The sequence below is a fragment of the Suncus etruscus genome, chromosome 9 (genome assembly GCF_024139225.1).
Source record: "Suncus etruscus isolate mSunEtr1 chromosome 9, mSunEtr1.pri.cur, whole genome shotgun sequence".
Taxonomy (NCBI): Eukaryota; Metazoa; Chordata; class Mammalia; order Eulipotyphla; family Soricidae; genus Suncus; species Suncus etruscus.
In genome coordinates, this window is record NC_064856.1 from 53032341 (window position 1) to 53057914 (window position 25574).

At 36.6% G+C, this 25574-nt stretch overlaps 2 protein-coding genes and 1 non-coding gene across 3 annotated transcripts; all 3 read left to right on the forward strand.

Annotated features, from left to right (window-relative positions):
* The first annotated feature begins 4955 nt into the window (after positions 1-4955).
* On the forward strand, positions 4956-5062 carry LOC126019714 (U6 spliceosomal RNA). Its single transcript, XR_007499341.1, has one exon. It is a non-coding gene; the product is annotated as a U6 spliceosomal RNA (small nuclear RNA).
* A 1245-nt stretch (positions 5063-6307) lies between these two features.
* Positions 6308-7282, forward strand: LOC126018183 (olfactory receptor 51D1). The gene has a single exon (XM_049780328.1). The coding sequence runs from the start codon at positions 6308-6310 to the stop codon at positions 7280-7282; it is 975 nt and encodes a 324-aa protein (XP_049636285.1).
* A 17124-nt stretch (positions 7283-24406) lies between these two features.
* Positions 24407-25360, forward strand: LOC126018209 (olfactory receptor 51E1). Its single transcript, XM_049780354.1, has one exon. It carries the CDS (start codon positions 24407-24409, stop codon positions 25358-25360), a length of 954 nt encoding a protein of 317 aa, XP_049636311.1.
* The last annotated feature ends 214 nt before the right edge of the window (positions 25361-25574 follow it).

Consider the following 25574-nt stretch of genomic DNA (forward strand, 5'->3'; position numbering starts at 1 on the left):
CTTTCTTTCTTTCTTTCTTTCTTTCTTCTTTCTTTCTTTCTTTCTTTCTTTCTTTCTTTCTTTCTTTCTTTCTTTCTTTCTTTCTTTCTTCTTTCTTCTTTCTTTCTTTCTTTCTTTCTTTCTTCTTTCTTTCTTTCTTTCTTTCTTTTCTTTCTTTCTTTCTTTCTTTCTTTCTTTCTTTCTTTCTTTCTTTCTTTCTTTCTTTCTTTCTTTCTTTCTTTCTTTCTTCTTTCTTTTTTCTTCTTTTCTTTCTCTTTCCTTTCTTTCTTTCCTTAATTTCTTTTCTTAATTTATTTTTAGAAATGTGACAACATCTGTTTTTCTTCTGCCATTCCTTTGCAACATCATTATTGCATCAGAATGTGATCCTGAGTGTCTTCACTTTCTCTCCCAATGTCCTTAGATTCCTGGCTTACTCTTAGTTTTGTTAGTATATAAAAGCTCATACTTTTTTTTAATCTCTACAAATAAACTGTGATATTATTTTATGTGCATATCAAGATGATTTATCAATAGCTTCCATAGATATTTCTGTAAGAACAAGATTAACAAAGCAATGAAATCTTTATTATATCTTGCCTATATATACTGGCCTTAGAATTTATGATTTTATCCATAATTTCTGCCTCCACTCACACTCAGAGCAATTCAAATTGAGATGCTTTCTCTATCTTATTGTGACATCAGGATCATTTGGAGTCTGATTCCAGTTTTAAAAAAATTGGGTTAATATTGTTTTAATGATTAATTTAAAAACTTCCTTTAAAAGTCAAGCTGTTGGACTGGAGAAATAGTATAGTGGATAGAATATTTTCCTTGCAGGTGGAAAACTTGGGTTCAATCCATACATTTTATATGTCCCCTAAGCACTACAGGAATAATTCCTAAGTGCAAAGTCAATAGTAATCCTTGACCATTGCTGGGTATGGCTCAAAAAGAAAAAATGAAACTGATGTTTGTAGAACATGGGGCTGGATGGTGATGGATGGAGAGATGGAGGCCTTTTTCTGTCGGCCCAGGCTCTCTTCTGTAACTCCCTCCAGCAAGGAAGACTCACATCAGTCAGGTTTCAGGAGACATCAACTTTATTCAAGGCCCTGGCCAACATGTGTGGCCTTTTACACTGGATATAAACAGCCCTGTATTCAACCTCTCTCTGCCATCTCCTCTCCTTCTGCATCTTCCTTCCTGAATATCGCAATCTCCCTTCCAAATCTCTTTTCTGCCCAGGAGGTGGTCTTTTTGATATCTCCCAAAGACCCCTCCCAGAAATAGGCAGGTCTTACTAGCAGGTAAGGTTACAAAGGAAGAATTGGGGGATGGGGTAACAATGTTTATTTGTCAGTAAACTTTAAAAATTCCAACAAGTTTATCTAATCTATTTGTGTCCAGTTAGTTACAGGTGCATAAAGTAATGCATGAAAAATTTCTTTGGCACAATTTAGAATCTTTATTTCTTATCTTTATTGTATTTTTCATCACTCATATAACTCCTTTTGTATGTAATTGCATTTACCTTAAGGCTATCAAAATATGACATTTTCCTAATTTTACCTTTATGAAAGTAAGCAAAGATATGTAGAGACAAGCAAGCAAGAGACATATTTAAAGGACAGCTTGGCAGCAAGCCAAAAGATGACAATTATGCACACAATATAGTCTTTGTACTACAGTTTCTTTAGCTATTCATTTGTGAAAGGCATCTTGGTTGTTTCCAGAGTCTGGCTATTGTACACAGCACTGAAATGAATATAAGTGTGAGGAAGGGATTTTTGTTTTGCATTTTTGTGTTCCTAGGGTATATCCCTAGGAGTGGTATAGTTGGATTATACGGGAGCTCAATTTTCAGTTTTTTGGAGGAATATCCATATCACTTTCCATAAAGGTTGGACTAGATGGCATTCCCACCAGCAGTGAATAAGAGTTCCTTCTCTCCACATCCCCACCAGCACTGCTTGTTCTCATTCTTTGTGATGTGTGCCAATCTCTGTGGCTTGAGATGGTACCTCATATTTGTTTTGATTTGCATCTCCCTGATGTTTAGTGATGTGGAGCATTTTTCATGTGCCTTTTGGCCATTTGTATTTTTTCTTTTACAAAGTGTCTGTTCATTTCTTCTCCCCATTTTTTGATAGAATTAGATGTTTTTTCTTGTAAAGTTCAGTCAGTGCCTTGTATATTTTGGAGATTAGCCCCTTATCTGATGGGTATTGGGTGAATAGTTTCTCCCACTCAGTAGGTGGCTCTTGTATCCTGGGCACTATTTTCTTTGAGGTGCAGAAGTTTCTCAGCTTAATATATTCCCATCTGTTTATCTTTGCTTCTTTGGTTTGATATCTAGAAAACATTTGTTATGCAAAATTATATATATTTTCTTAACCTATAATGACCCAAAATGTAATAAATAGAGTTTAAAGCTAGTTGAATATTAACCTATGAACTATTAATTTATGTATTAAATATAAATTAAATAGGACTTTGTAAGCCTCTTTTTTAAAATATTCACATCAGTTTCCATTACCTCTAGAAAAATAGGCTGATTATATATTCTTAGAAGTGTAAGAATAATTAATCTTATAATATTATGTGTTTTAAGTGTATCTAAGGGAGAAGTCTAAGTGGTCCTATCAATATTAGGAGTCAGGATCAGTGTTCATAAGATTAATGTAAATATAATATTTATAAATTATTTTAAACTGTTTAAATAAATGTTTAAATATAAATAAAATGTTTAAAACATTCTTAATGTTTAAGTAAGATACCCAAGGCCAAGAATTAATTAGAATGGGAATAAAAGTAAAGGATGAGAGAAAACATAACACTTTGAAGCTATTTGATAATTTCAATATGTAAATGATTTAGCAAACCAAAGAGGAGATTGAGTATTGAGGATGGGGATGCACTCATCCAGTTATGAAAGATTTGAGTGGGCTGGGAGTGCTTTTATCTTAAGTCAATGGAAAGTTTAATAAAATGATGTGTATTTGGAAGAAAATGCTAGGCACAAATTTGTAGAAAAAATTATAAGTGAATAAAATATTTTGATAATCAAGGAAAGAGATTATTTTTAGTTAAACTGGAGAAAAGGCAAAAGAGGAGAGACCTTTTATATGTAAGATATCTAGGAGTTTAAATTTCTTCTTAAATAAAGAGAATTTGGTGATGAACCTGGCTAGAGAGGGGGAAGGGATAACAAAGGAGAGAAATTAGGAAGATGGCTATGACTTTATGTATGTTTATGACTTGAGAGAATATAAAGTTTAGATTAGAGGCACATATTGGTAACTAGAGACAGTGAGCCTATTTGTAGGTATTAGGTTTGAAGTGCCTGGCATGTGCCTAAATGATTTTCAGTAGAAATTCTAGTGTTTGTGTTGAGGGTATGTCCTGATGGATAATGGAATGTAAGAAGCATGCCAGATTTTTCATGACTATTATATACAAGGTTTACCTGTATCATTGTCTTGAAGAACTCTACATAAATTTATAATTGTGCATAGCTCTTTTTTGGGAGCCCTGAATTCAAACAACCACTCTTCAGTCTTATTTATGAAAGATGAGAATCTATGATTAGCAGTCCATGGAAGAAAGTGCAGGTTTCAGGTTGGGGAAGGTATTGTGAGAGAACTTAGGGGCTGGACAGAGAAATGGGAACTGTTCAGATCAGCTCTTTTTATTTTAAAAATAATAAAATTTCTTTAAGCTCCTTGGTTACTAAAATGTTCATAGTTGGGTTTCAGTCATCAAATGTACACCACCCTTCTTCACCAGATCAGTCCTTGAAGTATCATGCAGAGATGATGCCTGTTATTATCAAGGCTGCAACTTTCCGCTTTGACCAGAAGGGGGCAATATCAAGAAGCAAGAGGGGCGAATAAGAATTCCCTGGAATCTTGCATTCTCAATATGACTGCCAGTGTCTCTGTCATTTAGCTTTCTGATGCTCATTCATGCCCCCACTTCTGTAGTTCCTCTTTTTTAGCATCAGTCATCCTTCTATACACATCATTACTTCTTCCCTTCTGTCTGGTCTGGCCTTAGAATGGTAATAGCACAGCTTTCCTTGATTCCCAGAGGGGTGTATCCCTCCCAGGGAACTTGGAATACTTTCCTTGTCATCATCATTACCCCTCATAATTCTCTCAGGCTCCAGAGAAGCTATATATGGGCTATTGCTTTGGGAGTAGACATAATAAGTTCTGCAAGGTCATTGCAGCAAGGGAGGGGTAAAAGGGGTAGGATTACAGTGGGTGATCTGGCAGGGAAAACTCTTGCTCCAGGAGCCAGGATTTTGCTCTGATTGTTTGAGAGGTTTGCCATTTCTACGTTCCCAGATTACAGTGGCCTAGATCCCAGACCATCTTTAGTGACCTAACCAAAGAGGAATTTCTTCAAACCACTGTGGGTGAGGCCTATTTCAAATTTTGTTTATCCCTTAGCCCAAATATTCTTTCATTCCAGTGTCCTTTCCTTCACTGAAGAAACAAGGTGAGGAACATCAATTTATCCAGTGAAAACTACTTGTTTCACTTGGGGAGTGACATGTAATGAATTAGAAAGTTGAGAAATTGGATTGGGAAATGAAGTTGGAAAAACTGTTAATGGTTTTAAATGCAAACAGCAGAGCTCTCTCTTTATCTTGATGGCTCTGGCTGTCACATAGCCCGCTTTGCTGTATAGATAGTAATAAAGTTAAATGGGGATTGAAATAGACTGGAAACAGAGGAGTGAAGTAAAAATTTCTTTCCATAATCATAGCCAAATGAATGTTATAATGAGTTTGAGATTGGTGTGCAAAATAAGAGGGAAGACTATAATATATTAATTGAAAAGTAAAATAATACTCACATGAAAAAACAGAGTTATAGAATGGCAGTTATTTGCAGAAGAGCTTTTGTGGGAGGTAGCACTCTAGAATAGCTTTTTCAAAATCTCTGATCAAAAACTGGTGCTCAGTGCTCACTTTGGCAGCACATATGCTAAAATTGGAACAATACAGAGAAGATTAGCATGGCCCCTGCACAAGGATGATACAAAAATTTGTGAAGCGTTCCATATTAAAGAAAAAGAAAAAAAACTGGTGCTCAGTGGAAATCTTTTCATGGGGAGGTAGGGTGAGGAGAGCATATAAGGAGGGGTGAATTAAAACAATTATGGAGGAAATCAGACACTCTTTTGGAGGGTGTGATGCTATAATGTTTTATGAAACCCTACCATTAATAGTATTATATATCATGGTGCCTAAAATAAAATTAGAAAAACAAAATAAAACCAACACAAACAACTGGCGACAAGGAGCTTACTTTTAAAATCAAATGTCTACATTTCTTTTCTGGAAATTATGATTTTATGGAACTGGGAATGTAGTAACTGCTTTAGATAATTATAGCAGAGAAGTTTGAAAAATGCAACAGATGTCTAATTATAAACACACTTCCTGATATCCAGGCTCAGACTGAACCCCTGATTTGTGTTCTAAATCAGATCAGAATGAGTCTTAAAGGAACCCATAGACTGAGTCTCAAACTTTGAATATAAACCAATCCTTGCAGCTCACACACAAGTGGTCACAAACATCACAATTGTGATAAGTTTGGAAGGCTCTGTGCAAGCCTACTTATTCTACTGGAGAAGTGACCTAGATCAGCACCACTGATTCAGCAATGCTGCTTTGGAAAAGAAAGTGAATGCATATGTTTTCTGAACAGGACATCACTCACTGAACTTAATGGCACCCAGAGAAATCTGAATAAAAAAAGCAGGGCATCAGGGTCAGGGAGATAGCATGGAGGTAAGTCGTTTGCCTTGCATGCAGAAGGACAGTGGTTTGAATCCCGGCATCCCATATGGTCCCGCAAACCTGCCAGAAGCAATTTCTGAGCATACAACCAGGAATAATCCCTGAACGCTGCTGGATGTGACCCAAAAACCAAAAAGAAAAAAAAAAAAGAAAAAAAAAGGCAGGCATTCTGGATTTTCACTTTTTTTTTGTTTGTTTGTTTTTGTTTTTGGGCCACACCCGGTGGCTCTCAGGGGTTATTCCTGGCTATCTGCTCAGAAATAGCTCCTGGCAGGCACAGGGGACCATATGGGACACCGGGATTCGAACCAACCACCTTTGGTCCTGGATGGGCTGCTTGCAAGGCAAACGCTGCTGTGCTATCTCTCCAGGCCCTGGATTTTCACTTATTACAAATGCTTAGTCTTGCTGTTTGCTACCATTCACTCAAATGCCCTTTATTTAAAAGTCATTTCACTTTAAGTCAAAAGTGAATGCTATTAATCTCTTTCAGAGATCCTGGTTGGGATGAAGAAGTCTCAGCTCTTGCTTCCATTCAAGGGTACTCCAAATGGAACACTGATCCACCCAGCATATTTTTTGCTAGTGGGTATCCCTGGCCTGGGACCTAATGCACATTTTTGGTTGGCTCTCCCATTGTGTTTTATGTATGCTTTGGCTACTCTAGGCAACTTGGCCATTGTTCTCATCATTCGTGTAGAAAGGCGCCTTCATGAACCCATGTATCTCTTTCTGGCCATGCTTTCTACCATTGACCTTGTTCTCTCCTCTGTCACCATGCCCAAGATGGCTAGTCTTTTCCTGACAGGCATCCAGGAGATTGAGTTCAATATTTGTCTGGCCCAGATGTTTCTTATCCACTCTTTGTCAGCCATGGAGTCAGCTGTCCTGCTTGCTATGGCTTTTGATCGATTTGTAGCCATCTGCTACCCTTTACGGCATGCTTCTGTGCTCACTGGCCCTACTGTTGCCAAGATTGGACTAGCTGCTCTGGCCAGGGGATTTGTGTTCTTTTTCCCTCTGCCCTTCATCCTGAAGAGATTGTCATATTGCCAAAAACATACTGTCACACACTCCTTCTGTTTGCATCAAGATATTATGAAGCTTTCTTGTACTGATACCACTGTCAATGTAGTGTATGGGCTCTTTATCATCCTTTCTGTCATGGGTGTGGATTCTCTCTTCATTGGCTTCTCCTACATTCTGATTCTTCGAGCTGTGTTGGAACTGAAATCTCAGGCAGCAGCACTCAAAGCTTTCAACACCTGCATCTCCCATCTCTGTGCTGTCCTGGTCTTCTATGTGCCTCTCATTGGACTCTCGGTGGTGCATAGACTGGGTGGACCTACTTCTCTGCTCCATGTAATTATGGCGAATGTATATTTGCTATTACCTCCTGTGGTCAATCCTGTTGTCTATGGAGCCAAGACCAAGGAGATCCGTTCTCGAATCCTCCATTTGTTTTCCACTGATGGCAGGTGAGTAGGTATAACCTCACCAGTGTCTTTAATCCCTATCAAGAAGAGATCCTTTCAAAGTGCGGTGATTGGAGAAGTCAACCCCTTGGTTGGTCTTCTCACAGTTATCTAATATAGATTCTGAATGTATCCAGAAACATACCCATATAGAATTTATGACCCAGTCTGATCAGGCTATTCTGAAGAATATTTCTGCTGTGATGTCCTTGCTTTACTCACATGTCATTTGGACATGACAAGACTGTGAATGCCACATGTATGATTAACTTGAGTTTTGGTGTGAGATTTAAGTTTTGTTTTGCCTTTTTGCATCTATACCAGTGAATTTTGTTAATGATATATCTTCTTTGTTGGACTTCTTTTTGGACTACAATAACACTTTTCAGGCTTAATGAAAGTATTTGGTTGATAGTAAGTTACTGGAGGGGAAGCAGACTCACAGGAATAAAGACAGCTGACATGAAGTATTTATGTTTCTGTTTGAATATCATTATATTTAAGCATAGTCTGCCATTGTGTATATATGTGGCTCTTCTGGGACATTTTCCATAAGGTCTTGTGTATTCTAGTTGTGGCTGTGACTGTATGGAAATTTTATGTGGTTGGTTATGATTTTTAGTGTTTATGTACATGTGAATACATAGAATATATGCTTGTTAAATTATTGTTAATGTGAGAGTTATATAATATTAGGTATATAGTTTATGTATACTGTCTCAATTGTAATGTTTGGGTTTATGTGTTCTTCGATTAGTACATGATATATATCTATGTGAGAATGATAGGCAATATAAACAATATTTTGAGTATCTTATAAAAATATTGCTCCTGTCTTTTTATTAGTGTAATATTTTTGTATCTGTAAACTTTAGAATGTTATTTTCTGCAAGTAATGTATAGCATGTGAAATCTTACACATATGCAGTAATGTGAAGTATGTAATATGCACAAGTGTGTAAAAGATATAGTATTGGGATAGTTACACCTTTCAGCCTGCATGGTGTTTATCTTTGAACATATGTCAGTTGTGTGATTGTGATATGAATTTATTCCGTGTAATTTTATGTATTTATTCATATTTAAGTGTCAGTTGATATATATGCATATATTAGGGCATAGTTGTGCTTGTGTGAATTGTTGGTGATGATGATTTTCTTTCAAGACACATTTTCCTCATGTAGATTATTTAAGTTGTATGTTATGAGTTGACAGCAGCATCTATATTTCTGGGTGCTGATTGGTGAGAGGCATTTATATGTATCAGGGTGGAGATAGAAGACCAAAGATATATTGATTACAAGTAATGAAGTAATTAGAAAATTTGAAAGCTGTAACATCAAGAGACCCAGATTCTGGAGTGGGTTCAATTTGGGATATGACTCAGACTCTGGAGTGAGAAGACAGCTTATGCTTCTTTCTTCATCTTCTCCAAGGCAGAATATCCCTATTTATCCCCATTGCATGATTTTAGATGTTTCAGTTACTTATCTATATTTTCCCTCCTGCCTTTCCTAAAGTACTAACATACCTAAATCTTGAGTCACCCACTTCAGTAGAAGGTCACAATAACATACTCTCTTTCTTCCCCTTTTTGCTGATCTTTCATTCATATTTGTTGTTATTATAATTTTTGTTGTATTTGGCATATTTTATTTTTAAATATCATTTATTATTGACATTTAACATTTAAAGCAAACCATACAGATAGAAATAAAATACAGTGAATTTTAACATATATTTGCCTATGACCAATAACCAAAGTAAAGCAGACGTTTTTCATTACTAGAATGTATCTTGTGCCCTCTCAGACCACCACTTTCTTCTCTGATGCAATTGTTGGCTTTATTTCCATTAAAAACAGCTTTATTAATAATGTTTACATGTACTTTATTGAAAGAAATTTGTGTTTATCTTTTTGGGTGAGAAGCAAATGAGGGCCAGTTGGGGAAGACAATCTGGAACATTGCAAGGATTCTGTAGGTCCCAGAGGCCTCTCACTCCAGGGATGCTCACTTAAGTTCCAGCTCTGGAAAGTGATAGGTCAAAAATATTCACATTGAAGAATTATAATCATAATATTATTCAGAGTCATTTGAGGTACTTGAAATAAATCTGAAGTAGAACTTAGAAGGTTGGAATCTTGGAAATATCATTGGCGAATTATATAACCTTCATAAATATCTTTTTCTTTCTGTGTAATATCTGTAACAGTAGCAGTGATGTTGTAAAGCTTAAATAGTATAAAGTATTCTGCACACTGTAAAGTGTTATAAATGGAAACACCTCTCACATCATGGTCTACATGGCATTATGGTCTACATGGATAGTTCTTTCAGATTTTTGTATTTGCACCACCAATTTGGCTGAGTGTGACCATCCTAGTTTATTGCTGATAGTAAAAACAACTCTTTATCTTATAATAAATTTATTTTCTCAAAAATTCTGGGAAGACTAAAATTCTCTTTCTAAGTTGGTGTATAATAGAAGTCAAGAGAAATACAATCATGCTCAGAAATTCCTTTAGTCAGTTTTTTGTGTCAGCAAAAGAGAAATCATGGGTTTGGAATTAGGTGTGATATAGGCTAAGGTCACTAGCTTTGATAGGTAAGTAAATTTATCTGAATTTTAGTAACTTGTAAAATCAAGATTATTTAGCAAAAATATAATGTAGTACCTATTGACTGACTATGAGAATTAAATAAGATAATAAATAGGGAAAAATACACATGGAAAATAAAAAGTGTCACTACTTATTGGTGAAAATATTTTTAAATTACAGAAGTGAGTCGAATTATATGTATTCACTCCATCACTGGTAATAAAATTCAAATTAGGAAACCTTTTCCTTTCATAATTACCTTTGGTCCCAAGGAAGAAGTATATTTCTAGAATCCTCAGAACCACTTCTGGATCAGATAGGAAAACACTACAGACTCTTACATACATCATTTTTAGCACAAATAATTCTTTAAACAGCATCAATTGTTTTGTAGTTTGTATCTAATTACTTATCATGGGTGATATAAAATGTTTCTCAATTGACTATTGCAAATGAAACTTCTATGAATATATATGTCTAAGTTTTTGAATGTGCTTTATTCTTCTTTTCTCATGGGTAAACATTTAAAAATTGGAAAACTATGTCACATGTTTAGTTGCCAAATTATTTTTCAAAATAGCTATAACATTTTACATTTCATCTAATAGAATATATAAAATCAACAATTTTTGACATTCTTGTCAACATCTTGCATTTTAAAATACTATTTTATTTTAGCCATTTTAATAGGCATGGCTATTTAAAGTGTGTCTTAAATTTATCTAATAAAAATGATGTTTACTATTTTATATAGTTGCAATTAAATTACTATACCTAAGCATAGTAAATTGCAAATTTTACTCAGTGGTAATATTTCTGTATTTCTATCAATGTTCTCAAGCTAGGTTAAGGGAAATAATCATTTTACTTACAAATATTTTGTTCATTTTGAGACTGCTAATAAAATTTGGTAGGTATATAATTCAGTCTAAAGTTAATTATTTCCTATTGTTAGGTAAGAACCTTCTGTATTCTGTACATGTAATGTTCATGTAATGTTAAGTATGTAATTATTAATGCCAGGTAAATATTAAAAATTTCTACTTGGAATGGCAGAAGTAGTTATTACTTCTGTGTATACTTTGGACTATGTTTCTACTAATATTTTCAGATGGTTCTTTTCCCAGCTTAAGGTATCTTACTCATCGTAGACATGTACTGATTATTACTCTGCTGAATTCTTGCAGAAGATCCTATAAATAAGGTACATTCTTTCTATATAATTCCAATATTTCACCTTTAAATTATAGCTAGGTTAATCTTCCTGAACTTTCAATTAAATATCCTTAATTTAGATTATTTGGGATCTGCTTGGGTTTTGTGTCCTGGGCATGGAAATGCAAGGCAGTAATCTGGAGCAACCAAGATTTGTCTTAATTATGTCAGGGTTTCTTTCTTTCAATGTCTTGCATTTAATGACTTAAAAACCATTGCATTGTGTGTATCATATATTCTTGGTTCTTTGAGATATTTTAGGTGGATTTCATTACCTTTTACTCCATCTTGGCTAGAAATTGTCCTCGTGGGCATTTAAAATATATTCATTATATATGGAGCTGGAACCTTACAAAAGGTAGGACACTTGCCTAGATATGGTTGACCCAGGTTTGTTGCCTGGTATCACATAAGGTCCTCTAAACACTATCAGGAGTGTGACCTGAGCACAGAGCCAAAGATAAATCCTGAGTACCACCAGGTATAACCTCAAAGCAAAACAATTCCTCCCAAACACCCAAAATCCTATTTATAGTTCTAGTCAATGGGAAGTTGCGAGAGAAAGCAGTGATAAGGTAGGTTCCTGGCAGCAAGTTTGAGTCTGCTGGTTTACATACACCTGGAGCTCTTATAATCATTTGTTTGGATATGGTCTAAGGTATAATGACCTGACTTGATATTTTTTGTTTTTGCATACCTTGAATAAGAGTTCCCTATATTGTAAATTTAATGTGTGCAACTCTAAAACTTACCAATAAAAATTGAGAAACAACTAAAATTCACTGTATTATTTATAGACAAGATTTTTTTCTTTTGTAAGGTATCTAGTTTCAAATTACTTGCATTTTTCTAAAACACTATGAAATGTTCTCTCACTATTTTTGTTCATAAAAGAGAAACCAGATGACATTGGTCGTATAGGGCTGGCATGATGCTTAAGGGAAAAAGAAAAGATCCTCCTTCCCTGGTCAGAATTTAAGAAGCCTAAGGTCATGGAATAGGGGGCAGAGGCACCATCCCTCGGGACTCTGTCATCAGTAAGTTAGCCATAGATCCCAGGGCTTGGGAAATGAGGAAGACATTGCCTGAGAAATTTGGAGAAAGAAGGATGAATACACTGGGATCCAGATTTGGCAAGTACCAAAACAGAGACCATTAATAGAAATAAGGCAGAGGATAGTGTAAGCTTAAGAGGGAGATGAACTAGTACTTAACTAGGGGGTATCCCTGAAAGGTTATCCTGAGTTTTCTCTGGCTGTGTTTGATAAAGCAGGGAATAAATTGGAAGGAATACCCTTAATAAAGACCAGAATCACAGAAATGCTTCTTCTAGACTTCTTTCACTTTTATTTCTATCCAACTTCACCTTTTAATCTGGTAGAAGAATCCCAGCTGATTCAGGAACCATCTGGGAACGACCCTAGAGACCTTGTCATTTACTGACCCTCCCTCCTGTTTTTCCCCAGGTTACCTTCCCAGGACACAGAGACCAAGAAAGAAAGCAGACAGAGAGCAGGCTATGAAGGGTGACCAGTTTTTGACCTTCTGGTCTAATACTCTCCTTTATACAGGAAGAAGCAGAAAGAGGGAGGAGGTGAGACAGAGAATAAATAACCCTGACCTGTGAGGTCCAGAAGAGGCGGAGACAGCAGGCTATACTTTGGTGCACTCTGCCAGACTTCTTCAGAAAGCATTCTAAAAACAAGGGCACAGTTCCTTCAGTGCAGCTGAGGTGAGTGGGGTTCAGTCCAGATGTGGGTTTCTTGTAGCTAGTATCTCCTACTGAACTGGCTGAATGGGTGAGAAGTCGGTGGAGGAGTGGGTTTGAGATGGGAAGGAGCTCTTGAATTCACAGGTTGAATCACAGTAACTATTTGTGCAGTAAAGGAAAGAATGGATGGCGTTACACATATAGTGGGATATTTTTGAAACAATTTTTCAGTGATTAATTTGTTAGGGGTATCCATGTACATTCTGGTAGGGGTTGACCTAAATGTAGGTGAGGGCACTCAGACAATAGACAGGTTAGAACTGAGTTGGGGTTTGGTATGTGAAAAAGGCCCAGTGTCTGGCATTGGCGTGGTCAAAAATCACTTAGTGTTTGTGTGGGTCACACTATGACTTTCTTTAGGGTGTAAATCATGCAGAATTGAGGGATCACAAGAGTAGGTTATGACTAAGGTAGGGACTCTGCTTTTTTTCTGGGGCTCTATTCTGTGCTAAGGGTCAAGGTTCAGTCATCAGCCCACTCAATTAAAAAGTGAATGAGTGTCTATACTGATTCCCTTGTTTTAAACTCTCCACTTCAGTCTCTGAATGAGTTGCAGCTTTCTAAACAAGGTACGTTCTCTTTCTTTCTAAATCCTGTCATTTTCTGGAATTCACTTAAAAATTAGAAAATGTTTGTTGCTTGAATTCTTCCAATTTACTCAGATTTCAATTAAAATTTGCAGTTTCTTACAAGCCACTTTATAATTTGGATCTGGCTGGCTATTCTCTCTTAAACCTCTTGTCTACTCTCAATACTTGAGCCACCTTGATCTTAGGGTGATACCCCAAACTCATTTTTGCTTCAAGACTCTGATATGTTGTGGTCTTCTCTTCCTGATTTCTCTTTCCCTACATCTCACAAGAACTCTCAGAGAACCTGCTGACTCCTAGAAAGTCTTTCAGAGACCTTCATTCAAACATGGGTGACACATGTCACTCTGTTTTATCTTTAGTGCTCTTAACTTTGAAAATTTCTTCTTAATTTGTTTGTTTACTTTGTTAATCCCCTTGTAGTGCAGAATCTTACTGCTTTTCTTCAGGCAAGGTCTGAAGGTTCTGCAGTGGTCACTTCTGTCTTGCTTGGTGCTTGGGATTTGCCCTGGCAGTATTTGAAATACTATAGGGTATCAAGATTGAATCTGGGGTCTGTCATGCAAGCCATGCATGTGCTCTAATCCTTTGAGCCATTTCCCTGCCCCCATATCTTTTTTTTTTTTGTTTTATTTACTGCTTCATTTCTAGTTTTGAGCACCTACTATGTTCTGAGTATGTTTTGTTGTATAATCTAAATTCATATTCAAAATCAGTAGAAACTGAGAACTAGTCTTTAATGAAAAGCATACCACTGTAGGGAGTATGGGAGGTAAGGGGGGGAGAAATAGGTGAAGGGAAGTAGACACTTTATAGAGAGAATGATGTTGAAATTTTTTTTTCATGAAACACTGCTAATATCAATATTATATATCTTGGTGGCTAAAAAAAGCCATTGTCTACACATTTGAAAATTCCAGCAGACCTTATGAATTTTGGATTAGATGCTACCTCCTCAGAGAAGACCTCTAAGCCTGACAATTTAATGAGCCAATGTCTCTTTTACTTCAGAGACATTATGCTGCCATCTGTCTCAGCATTTATCACAACACTCTATCTGCAATGCTTGCTTATTCTTCTCTATTTCTATCTCTAGAGGACTGACAGTAACTTATTTTCTTTGTACCTCAATGACTTCAATATTTAGAAAAAAATGTTTGGGCCACAGCCAGCAATGCTTCAGGGCTACTCCTGGATCTGCACTCAGAAATCGCTCCTGACAAGCTCAAAGGACCATATGGGATACCAGAAATTGAATCGAGGACCTTCTTGGGTTGGCTGAGTACAAGGCAAAAGCCCTACCGCTGTGCTATCTCTCCTGCCCCTGTTTAGCAAATATGTAATCAATCAGACAATAGCTGTCAAAAATAAGATTATTCACCAAAGTCTAAGATTTAATTTTTAAATTTGCATCATATTTTCCTACCTGCAGGCTATAGTCAGAGAATAGCTCTGTATGTCATGAATAAGTAAAGGTTTTTATGGGGTTTATGAGACTCATAACCTATGATCCTACTTGAAATTTAAATAAAAGTAGAAAGCTGAACCATTGAAGCTCAATGTGTGGCAGTTATTTTGGAGGTACAAATAGTCTTGTGTGAGTAGAATAGGGCTAGGAGAAACATTAGTGCATTCTCTCATCTTTCTACTCACATTTTGTTTCTGGCCAATGCTGTGTAAAGATTCCATGACTGTATAAGATACAAGCAAGGTAGAGGGGTTTGTTGTGTAGAGAATGTGAAACATTCTGTGTGCTTATCCTAGATAGAATGACTGCCAAAATTCTCTTATTTTCAGTTTGTTTGCCTTCCCTACTCAACAAAAGTTGGGAGAGCTAGCCAGGCAGGTAGCCTGAGTCCTGAAGAAGCTCTTTGGATTCAAAGGTTCTCAAATTTCCTTGAAAACTAACATTGAATTTACCCTGGAAGAGTGGCAGGACAGTCTTGGGGCACATTGAAAAGAACAAATATTGGCCACTGAGGAATATAATTAATTCTCAACATCATAATCTATCAAGTGGGATTCATTATGTGTACCTGAAGAAGAAAGTGCTTGGAATAGGATGAAATTTAAAAATGGCTAAATGGGGCCAGACCAAATTATAAAAAGAATAGCTGGAGCTGAAATGAAGAAAGAGTCTAAGGATCTGTGCAGGAAGACTCTCTTCTTACCTTTATTTAGTTACTTTTTCAAGAGTGTTCTTGGGACAAGTATTTGTTTTAGCAAGTCTTTCTTCTACCTTGCCTCTTGGGCATAGTTTATTGATTTTCAGAACATGAAGTACAATTAAAGGCAACCTAGAATAGGTGAAACTGTTCCAGTCTTCAAGTGAAGCATTCTAAATTAAACACCTGCTTAGTTGACTGCCAATTCAGGAGATATTACTTAATCACTTGGCATCATCATTTCCACATATAATAAAAGAAAAGATGCATAGAAATTCTGTCAGGTCCAGTTGTACTTGGGCTTTCTTATCCAGTATTTGACTTCTAATGGGGATTTGGTGATTTCTGTTCCTGTTATAGAAACAAAATTAGGATGGGATTGAGCTCTTGGTCCCCTAGGTAAGAATAGGCAGAATTCAGAATCTTGATCTTCCTGAACTGCTTTTTCCTGGTCCCCACTAATATGGAAGGAGTTGACTTTGAAAGTGTAAGGAGAGCCTGGTGTGGGGATCAAGAGACACCAGGGATAGACTCTCCAAGGTTAGGGGAAAGACTTGAAGACTGATGATTCTCCAAATGTATTTCCACTTTGTATTATGAAACGCCTGCTCTCTGGGTCTCAAGAAAGTGCTAAGATGTTTCTATACAGTTCTATAAATTTTTCATAATTCCTAGAACTTTTCCAGGGAGAGTATGAAGCAAAGGATTATTCCCTAGAGGTAGTTATGGAGGGTAAGCTTTCTCAAAAAGGAAAAAAATTGTGTTTTAAGTTTGTATTTTATTTTTAAATACAGTTCACTTTTCTCCAGGACTCAGAGCAAATGGCTATAATTAGTAATAGGCATTCTGGCTAACGACTTGTGGTCACTATGCTGACCCCTAATGGCATCGCAGGAAATCAGGAGACACTAGGGCCTCAGTCTGAATGTGGTGGTAGAAGAGTGTCCTTTGGCTGGTTTCCTTCATCATCCTTCCATTTCTTTTCTGCTATAGGCTTCATGGTTGCAGACTCGTATTTTACCTCCAGCAGCAGTTGCCCAATGTATGCAGGGATGTACCCTTGAGGTAAAGATTGAGTTGACAGAGAGAATAAATTAAACATTTTTGAAAGCTTAAACATTTTCAGAGAATATATTCCTCAATTTTATTGAAACATGAGAATGAGTGATTTGTACATTAGGATGCATTTTTTATGTCTTTTAGAAATTCTCCATCTTCATAATTTTGGAGCTATCTTATGATATTATTATTGTCCTCTGTTTATTTCAAATGTTCTCTGACACTTTACTTCCTAGTAGTCCCAGAACTCTGAGAACCATATTACTTCATCCACCCCCACCCCCAGAGGTAACAGAGATGAATATATGCCAAGAATCCAAAGGAAATCCTGCCTGGCATATTTTCTAAATTGACATATTCCTTTCATCCCTAAATCTACCCCTGAATATTGCTCTGCTCTATCTATCTGTTCTGATGAAACTTCTGGATAGTATTGGTATCCAGAGGCCCAATTATTTTTGCTTATGTATCCAGGTTAAAAATCCTAGATTCTTGCCTGTCACCTCCTCTCTCAGGCACAGAGTTGCTGCACTTCCTCTTGCATTTATTTAGAGTTAAGTCTTTGTACCTACCTAGAATGCTATGTGTATCTCATGTTCTTGAGGTCACCATGTTAGAAAGACTTTCTCTTTGATAGTAAATATTGGTATTAAGGCCATTTTCACTGGCCTTTCAAAACATTTTTAATTCATTTTATTTTCGGAGTGAGGAAAATGTGTTCAAGCTTTCTCCGGACTCTGAGCTCAAAGAGCACTTTAGTGGGGCTCAGGGACCATGTGGGATGTTGGGGATAAAACCCAAGTCAAATGTATGCAGGTTAAATGCCCTACCACTATTATACCTCTCCAGCCCCCTCCCAATTTTTATTTTTTCAATAATCTCTATAGTTCAATGACAGCCCCTTCTACCTTTTTATTTTTATTATCCTCATTAAATGCTTATATAGGGATTTTTGATATATTTTAGGACCCATTATGCAGTGCTTAGGGATTTTTGATATATTTTAGGACCCATTATGCAGTGCTCAGGGATTTCTCCTGGGATCATTTGTGATGGGGAGCAGAACATATTCTGATCCCTAATATTGAAACAGGGTCACTTACGTATCAGGCAAGCACTTTATTTATTGCACTAACTCTCTGGCCTTTAATTTTTAACACTAGCTATTTAATGAACATGAGTGTCCTTGCATTCATGAAATTAATAATTCAGTGGGAAAAATATAGCAATAAGTGTAGCAAGGCAAGTGCATAAAAAGAGACCAAACAAGTACCCTGGGAACAGGAAACATTTTATTATACTCATGGGAAAGAGCTTAGGAAAATAGCACCAGATATCAGAATGTGAGTAAGATTTTGATAAATTAGATTTTAAATGTCAAGGATTGAGTTCTGAGAGGACCTTGACAAACAGAGAATGAGAAAGCCAAACCATAACTGAGTCATGGGATCATTTATGTGTATATGAAATGGCAAATAATATATGTTCCGCTGTGGCTAGAACAGATGGGTCAGCTTAAGAGTGATGAGAGAGAAACTTGGACCAGAGATTAAAACACACCTCTTTCCCATATCCTGATATCAGACTTTATGCTAGAATTTGGAACTTTTATTGTTGTTATTAAATAACAATCTAGGGGCCTGATTTTATTTTCTTAGAGGATTATTTGAATTATACAGATATAAAAGTTTTTATTAGGGGTGGGAGAGTGAGAATAAGAGTACCTAGTTGGGGGACTGAATAAACAGCAAATAGGTAAAAATAAAGGTCAGAAAAAAGAGCAAATAAGGGAGAAGAATGAAAAATTTCTGAGTCTAGATTTTTTTTTATTTAAACACTGTGATTACAAACATAATTGTGTTGGGTTTTAATCATAACAAGAACACCCCCTTTCATTTACAACCTTCCCATCACCAATACCTCCATCTCTTCTCTCCCCACCCCCCCAACTATATTCAAGACAGGCTTTCTACATCCCTCATTCACAGACATTGTTATAATGGTTCTCAGCATAGTTATTTCTCTAACTGCACTCACCATTCTTTGTGGTGAGCTTCATATCTTGAGCCTGTCCTTCTGGCCCTCATCTCTGAGAATTATTTCAATGTCTTTAATTTTTCTTAAAACCCATAGATGAGTGAGACTATTCTATGTCTCTCTTTCCCCCCTCTGACTAATTTCACTCAGCATAGTAGATTCCATGTAAATCCATGTATATGAAAATTTCATGACTCCCTTTCTCCTAGTAGCTGCATAATATTCCATTGTGTATATTTACCACAGTTTCTTTAGTCAGAGTCCAGAGTAAATGGGAGTTAGAATTGGTACAATTATATTGAAATTAGTAAAAAGTGTTTGCAGAGAATGATGTGAGACAAATACTGAAAAGCCTTTTAAGACTGTTTGGATTTGTATGCTTTAAGTTGTCATAACATAAAAAATGAAATGACATAATTAGCATAGTTATTATTTAGTTAATAAATAATTCAGATGAAGAAGCTCAAAGACTATTAGTGATAGAGGGTCTTTTTATTATTCTGTCAATTTCAGTTGATAGAAGTCAAATATCATGGCTTTCATTTTATAACTCAAGTTTCAGCATCTTTTTTTTTTTTTTTGGTTTTTGGGCCACACCCGTTTGACGATCAGGGGTTACTCCTGGCTATGTGCTCAGAAATCGCCCCTGGCTTGGGGGGACCATATGGGACGCCGGGGGATTGAACCGCGGTCCTTCCTTGGCTAGTGCTTGCAAGGCAGGCACCTTACCTCCAGCGCCACCTACCCGGCCCCAAGTTTCAGCATCTTTAAATAGTTTTAGAATTCTAGTTTGATACTGAAGTGATAGTACAGCAGGAGGAAAATTGTACTGCACAATGCCAACAAGTGTTCAGTTCCTGGCAACCCAGATGGTCTTCCATAATACCTGAGCACAGACTAGAAGCCCTCAACACCTTTAGGTGGGTGGCTGCCTGAGTTCCCCAAAACAAGAAGCTTTAGACTTTATTTCATCACACACACAGCCTTCTGTTGTGGACATCTTGAGTTTCAGCAATTCTTGTGGGTCATAGCACTACACAACAGGAAAGCAGGAGCACGAGCAGCCGAATATGAAATATGAAATAAATGAAACTACACAGATTATGTGGGGTCAACACTTTGCTGGCAGGAGTGCGACAAGTTTAATTTTTTAAGCAGGGAAATTTATAGGGGTAAAATTAGCCACAGGAGAAGAATAATTGTAATCACAAAGCCTAGTATAACAATAACAATACCTAAGCTATGTGTGTGACTAAAAATTCTAAGTTACAAGAGAGAAGGTCAGGATTAGGAGGAAGTAGGAAATATCTAGAAACTTGGTCTTTCTAGTCTGGACTCTATTATTTTAGAGGTTAAATGAAGGGAGGTACCAAATCCCCAGGAATAAGCTTCCCTATTTCTAAAGGAGGGTCAAAAGTTAAAATCTGTATTCTGGTTATGCTCTTGATCACCAGAAACTGCAGCTGCAAAGGACATATTTGAAAGGGAAGAAAAATTGTCTTTGCTTTTAGAGCTGACTATATCCAGAAAAAGGGATTCTCAAATAAACTTTGGTGCTAGAATTTCTGAGCCAAATTATTTGATAGAGGCTATTATTTTGCCTGATATATACAAAGGAGAGATAGTCAAATACTGGCTGAAAATGTAATGCCAGACGTCTCTTTGGAAATTCCTCAACCATCCATGCAGGGGAAAAAGGCATCCACAGGGGCCTTTTGAGGAACCCCATGGGGGTTAAATTAGTTCTACTCACCAGGAAAATCTGAAAACACTTCTGGTGGTCTGAGCCCCCTAAAAGCTTAGGCATGCCCTGGCAGCCTTCAAAGCAAGAAGAGATGAACATGAGATGAACATGGCATTATTTTTACACTCAAGTGACATTATTTTGTCTACAAAGACACAACATTTTTAAATTATAGAGTAATAATCCATTATATATATGTATATATATAAATAGTGCCTTTATCTAGTTATCAGTCAATAGAAATAAAGGCTATTTCTATATTTTGAGTATTGTGAAAAAATGCTATGATCATAGTTAAGTACATATATTTTCAAATTATAGTTTTCACTTTCTTTACATAAATACCTAGAAATTATTTTGTTAAATCACATGGCATCATCATTTATGATTATTCTTTTGTTTGGTTTTTGTTTGTTTGTTTATTTTGGGACCACAACTGGTGACACTCAGGGATTATTCCTGGCTCTGGGCTCAGAAATCAAGCCTGGCTTTGGGGTCCATATGGGACGCCTGGGGATCTAACCAAGGTCACGTCAGCCACGTGCAAGGCAAACACCCTACCACTGCACCCCTGATTATTATTATTTTTAAACTTTATTTATTTATTGATTGGTTTTTGGGTCACACCCAGCTGCGCTCAGGGGTCACTCCTGGATCTGCAGTTAGAAATCGCCCCTGGCAGGTTGAGGGACCATATGGAATGCTGGCAATTGAACCTGGCCCCTCCCAGATCACAGGAAAACGCCCTACAGCTATACTATCTCTTCTGTCCCTATGATTATTTTTTAAATAAATTCTTTATTTAAGTACCATGTATACAAATTGTCCATATTTGAGTTTCAATCATAGAGTGAACACCGCCTTCATTATTTCTACCAACAATGTCCTCTGTTCTTCTCTTTTCCCCTGTCCATTTTGGGGGCAGGCATTTCGTCTCTCTCTCTCTCTCTCTCTCTCTCTCTCTCTCTCTCTCTCTCTCTCCTTTTTGACAATATGATTTACATTATTGTTAATTAAAGGGCACTGTGCATTTCACTTTATCCCCTTTCCGTACCCAGTTCTTGTCCAGAATGATGAGCTCCAACTATCATTGTCATTGTGGACCTTTATTTACTCTAACTGCACTCTTCACTCTTTGTAGCAAGCTCCCTACCATGGACTGATCCTCCTGTCTCACATCACTATTGTCTCTGGATATTATTACCATACTGCTTTTTAATTTTTCTTATATTTCACAGATACAATTAGATTAATCTATGTCTATCCCACTCTCTTTGACTAATTTCACTCAGCATGATAACCACCATGTCTATCCATATATAAACAAACTTTATGACTTTATTTTTTCCTAACAGGTGCATGTATTTTATTGTGTAGATATACCAATGTTTGTTTAGCCACTAATCTATCTAGCACCTGGGTTGTTTCCAGATTCTGGCTAAAGCAAATAGTGCTGTGATAAACATAGGAGTGAAGAGGGTATTTTTGTCTTGTGTTTTTGTGTTCTTTGGGTATACCCCTAGAAGTGATATTGCAGGATCATATGAAGCTCAATTTCCATTTTTTAAAGAAATGTCCATATTTTTTTCCAGAGAGGCTGAACTTGTTGGCTTTCCTAGCAGCAATGAATGAGTATCCCTTTCTCCCCTCACCATGCCATTCATCACTAGTAATTCTTGTTCTTTGTGATATGTGCCGGTCTCAGGTGTGAAATGGTATCTCATCATTGTTTTGATTTGTATAGCCCTGATAATGAGTGATGTGGAGCAAATGGAAAATGTGGAGCATTTTCCTTGTGCCTTTTGGCCAACTGTATCTCATCTTTGTGGAAATGTCTGTTTATTTCTTCTCTCCATTTTGTGGATGGAGTTAGATGTTTTTTTCTTGGTAAGTTCTATCAGTACCTTGTGTATCTTAGATATTAACCCCTTATCAGATGGTGAATAATTTCTTCCATTCTATGGGTAGCCTTTGTATTCTAGTCACTCTTTCCTTTGAAATACAGAGATTCTCAGTTTAAGGTAGTTCCATTTGTTTATCTTTGCTTTCACTTGCTTGGCCAGTGGTGTTTAATCCTTAAAGATGACTTTGTTCTCAATGTCATTGAGTGTTCTGCCTTTATTTTCCTCTAAGTATTTTATAGGTGATGTTAGCTTCATAGAAGCTATTGGGAGTGTTTCTGTTTCTTCAATTTCCTGGAAGAGTCAGAACTATTGGTAGTAGTTCCTCATTAAATGTTTGAAAGAATTACTAATGAATCTATCTGGGCTTGGGATTTTGTTTTTGGAAAGACTGATTCCCATTTCAATTTCATAAATAGTGATAGTGATAGTGATAATATCTGTTTAGATATTATAGATCATCTTGGCTCAACCTTGGTTATACAAGTGGAGGAATTTATTAATTTATTCCAGGTTTTCTTGATTTGTTGCTTAAAGTTACTCAAAGTAATCTCTGATTACCCTTTGAATTTCTGTAGAGTTTGTAGTGATTATTCTGCTTGAGTTTTTAATGTCATTGCCTCTGAGATTATGTTTTCTTTGTCAAATTTTCTCTCTCTCTCTCTCTCTCGTGTGTGTGTGTGAGAGAGATAGGGAGAGAGAGAGAGAGAGATAGAGAGAGAGAGAGATCCTGCAAAGTCCTGGCTCTTCACTCAGGAATTATCCCATGTGGTGCTTGGGGAATCAGATAATATGCCCAATATTTAACCTGTATTGGCCCTATGCAAGGTTACTGCCCTATTTCCTGTACATTTTATCTAATTCTCTTAAGTCTGGCATATCCTCTGGAAGCAGACATTGAGATGGGAATTTTTATTTATATAACATTTTGAATTGCTTCTGTTATGAGAATAAGAGTTGGGGAATCAAATTCCTTCTAAACTTCTAAAAGAAGTAGGTGAGGTTCTGCTCTAGGTGAAGGCTAGTTTTGGCCTGGCTTCCCAGGAAGCTCTGAGATTACACTGTTTCAAAGCTTTGGTCATACCAGGAGACAAAGAGGCTAGGCTCTTGCACATGTAGGTAGCCACTAATATTTATATGTCAGATAGATTAGAGGAATATATATTCTTGGATAAAGTACCTATCATTATTCTAAGGATAGTTTTTTGGAGACAGAGAAAACCATGAGCTTTTAGCACTCAACACTAACTGTAGAAGAGATATAGGTGCATTAGTTTGGGAAGTAGACCTGGATAAGTTCACCCATTATAGCCACTATTCCTTTTACATTATAAATTGAGTAGTTCAAAAGTAGGAATTTTGGAAGTACATTTGGACTAAAGTGAAATGAAACAAGTATATCAGCAATTATATTTTTATAATCAGATTAAGTTTATCATAATAAAAATATCACAATTTTAGATTGTTTTAAGTGGTTACCTGAATCATATCAGGTTTAAATAAAGTTTAAGTTTAGATTGAAGATGTTATTAGACCTAGTGTTAATATTAGGTGTCAGTGTTAATCTTTGTTACTATTGGTATTATATTTGAATACATCTTAGAAACTAGATATAATTATATTTAATATAAAGATAAAGAAGATTAAGATTATAGTATATGACAGAATCTTTATTACTTTTCTCTCCTAAGTCTTATGTAGGTCTTATATTTCAGTCAACAGCCTATCTTTGGTGAATGAAAAAAGTTAAAATATGGTAAGTATCTTAGTTTCTCAATTATTTAAATATTAGCATTTATTGTTTGAGTTAGTAAGTAGTATAGGATGGTTGTTCATTTGGCACTCAAGGTCAATGAAGATTGGTTAGGTTGAGTCTAGGGAAGAATTAGAATTTATATAGACAGTGAAGTGAATGTTTGGGTCAGAGAGCAGGACAACATGGTAGAGAAAAAGAATAATGCTATTGGGATTTTGGAGACTGAATATGTTCTCTCTTTTTATTCCAGCTTCTACTGAAATTGGTGCTTTTTAGCTCAGTTTCTTCACTATGGTGTCCCTTCACAGCAATGGATCCAGTGCTACATATTTCATTCTGATAGGTCTCCCAGGGTTGGAAGAAGCTCATTTCTGGTTGGCCTTTCCATTATGCTCTCTTTACCTTATTGCTGTGCTAGGTAACTTGACAATTATCTACATTGTGCGAACAGAGCATAGCTTACATGAACCCATGTACATCTTTCTTTGCATGCTTTCAGGCCTTGATGTACTCATCTCCACCTCATCCATGCCCAAGATGTTGGCCATCTTCTGGTTCAATTCCACTACTATACAGTTTGATGCTTGTCTACTACAGATGTTTGCCATCCATTCCTTATCTGGCATGGAATCCACAGTACTGCTGGCCATGGCCTTTGACCGCTATGTGGCCATCTGCCACCCCCTACGCCATGCCACTGTGTTAACATTGCCTCGCGTTACCAAGATTGGCATGGCTGCTGTGCTGCGGGGTGCTGCACTTATGGCACCTCTACCTATCTTTATCAAGAGGCTACCATTCTGCCGCTCCAATATTCTTTCCCATTCTTACTGTCTACATCAAGATGTCATGAAACTAGCCTGTGCTGATATCCGTGTCAATATTATCTATGGACTCATTGTCATTATATCTGCTATTGGGTTGGACTCGATTCTCATCTCCTTGTCATATCTGCTCATCCTCAAGACTGTGCTAGGTCTGACTCGTGAAGCCCAGGCAAAAGCGTTTGGCACTTGTGTTTCTCATGTGTGTGCTGTTTTTATATTCTATGCTCCTTTTATTGGGTTGTCTATGGTACATCGTTTTGGAAAGCGACATGATTCCCTCCTTCCTGTCATCATGGCCAATGTCTACCTACTTGTACCTCCTGTACTCAACCCCATTGTCTATGGAGTGAAGACCAAGCAGATCCGGCAGCGCATCCTTCGTCTTTTCCAAGTGACCACTGATTCTTCACATCCATAGTTGTCACTGATAAAACTTTATTTTCTTTCAAAGTTATTCAATTCAGATATCAATATAAAATTTTAAAGACAGTATTGAAAAATATTCTATACTATTTATCCTTTGAAAATGAAACAGTTTGGAGAATCTTTAATGAATAGGGAAGCAAAATCATATATTCCTAATCTCTGCTTTTAAACATTATTCATTTTCTTTAATTCTTCACCAAATATAA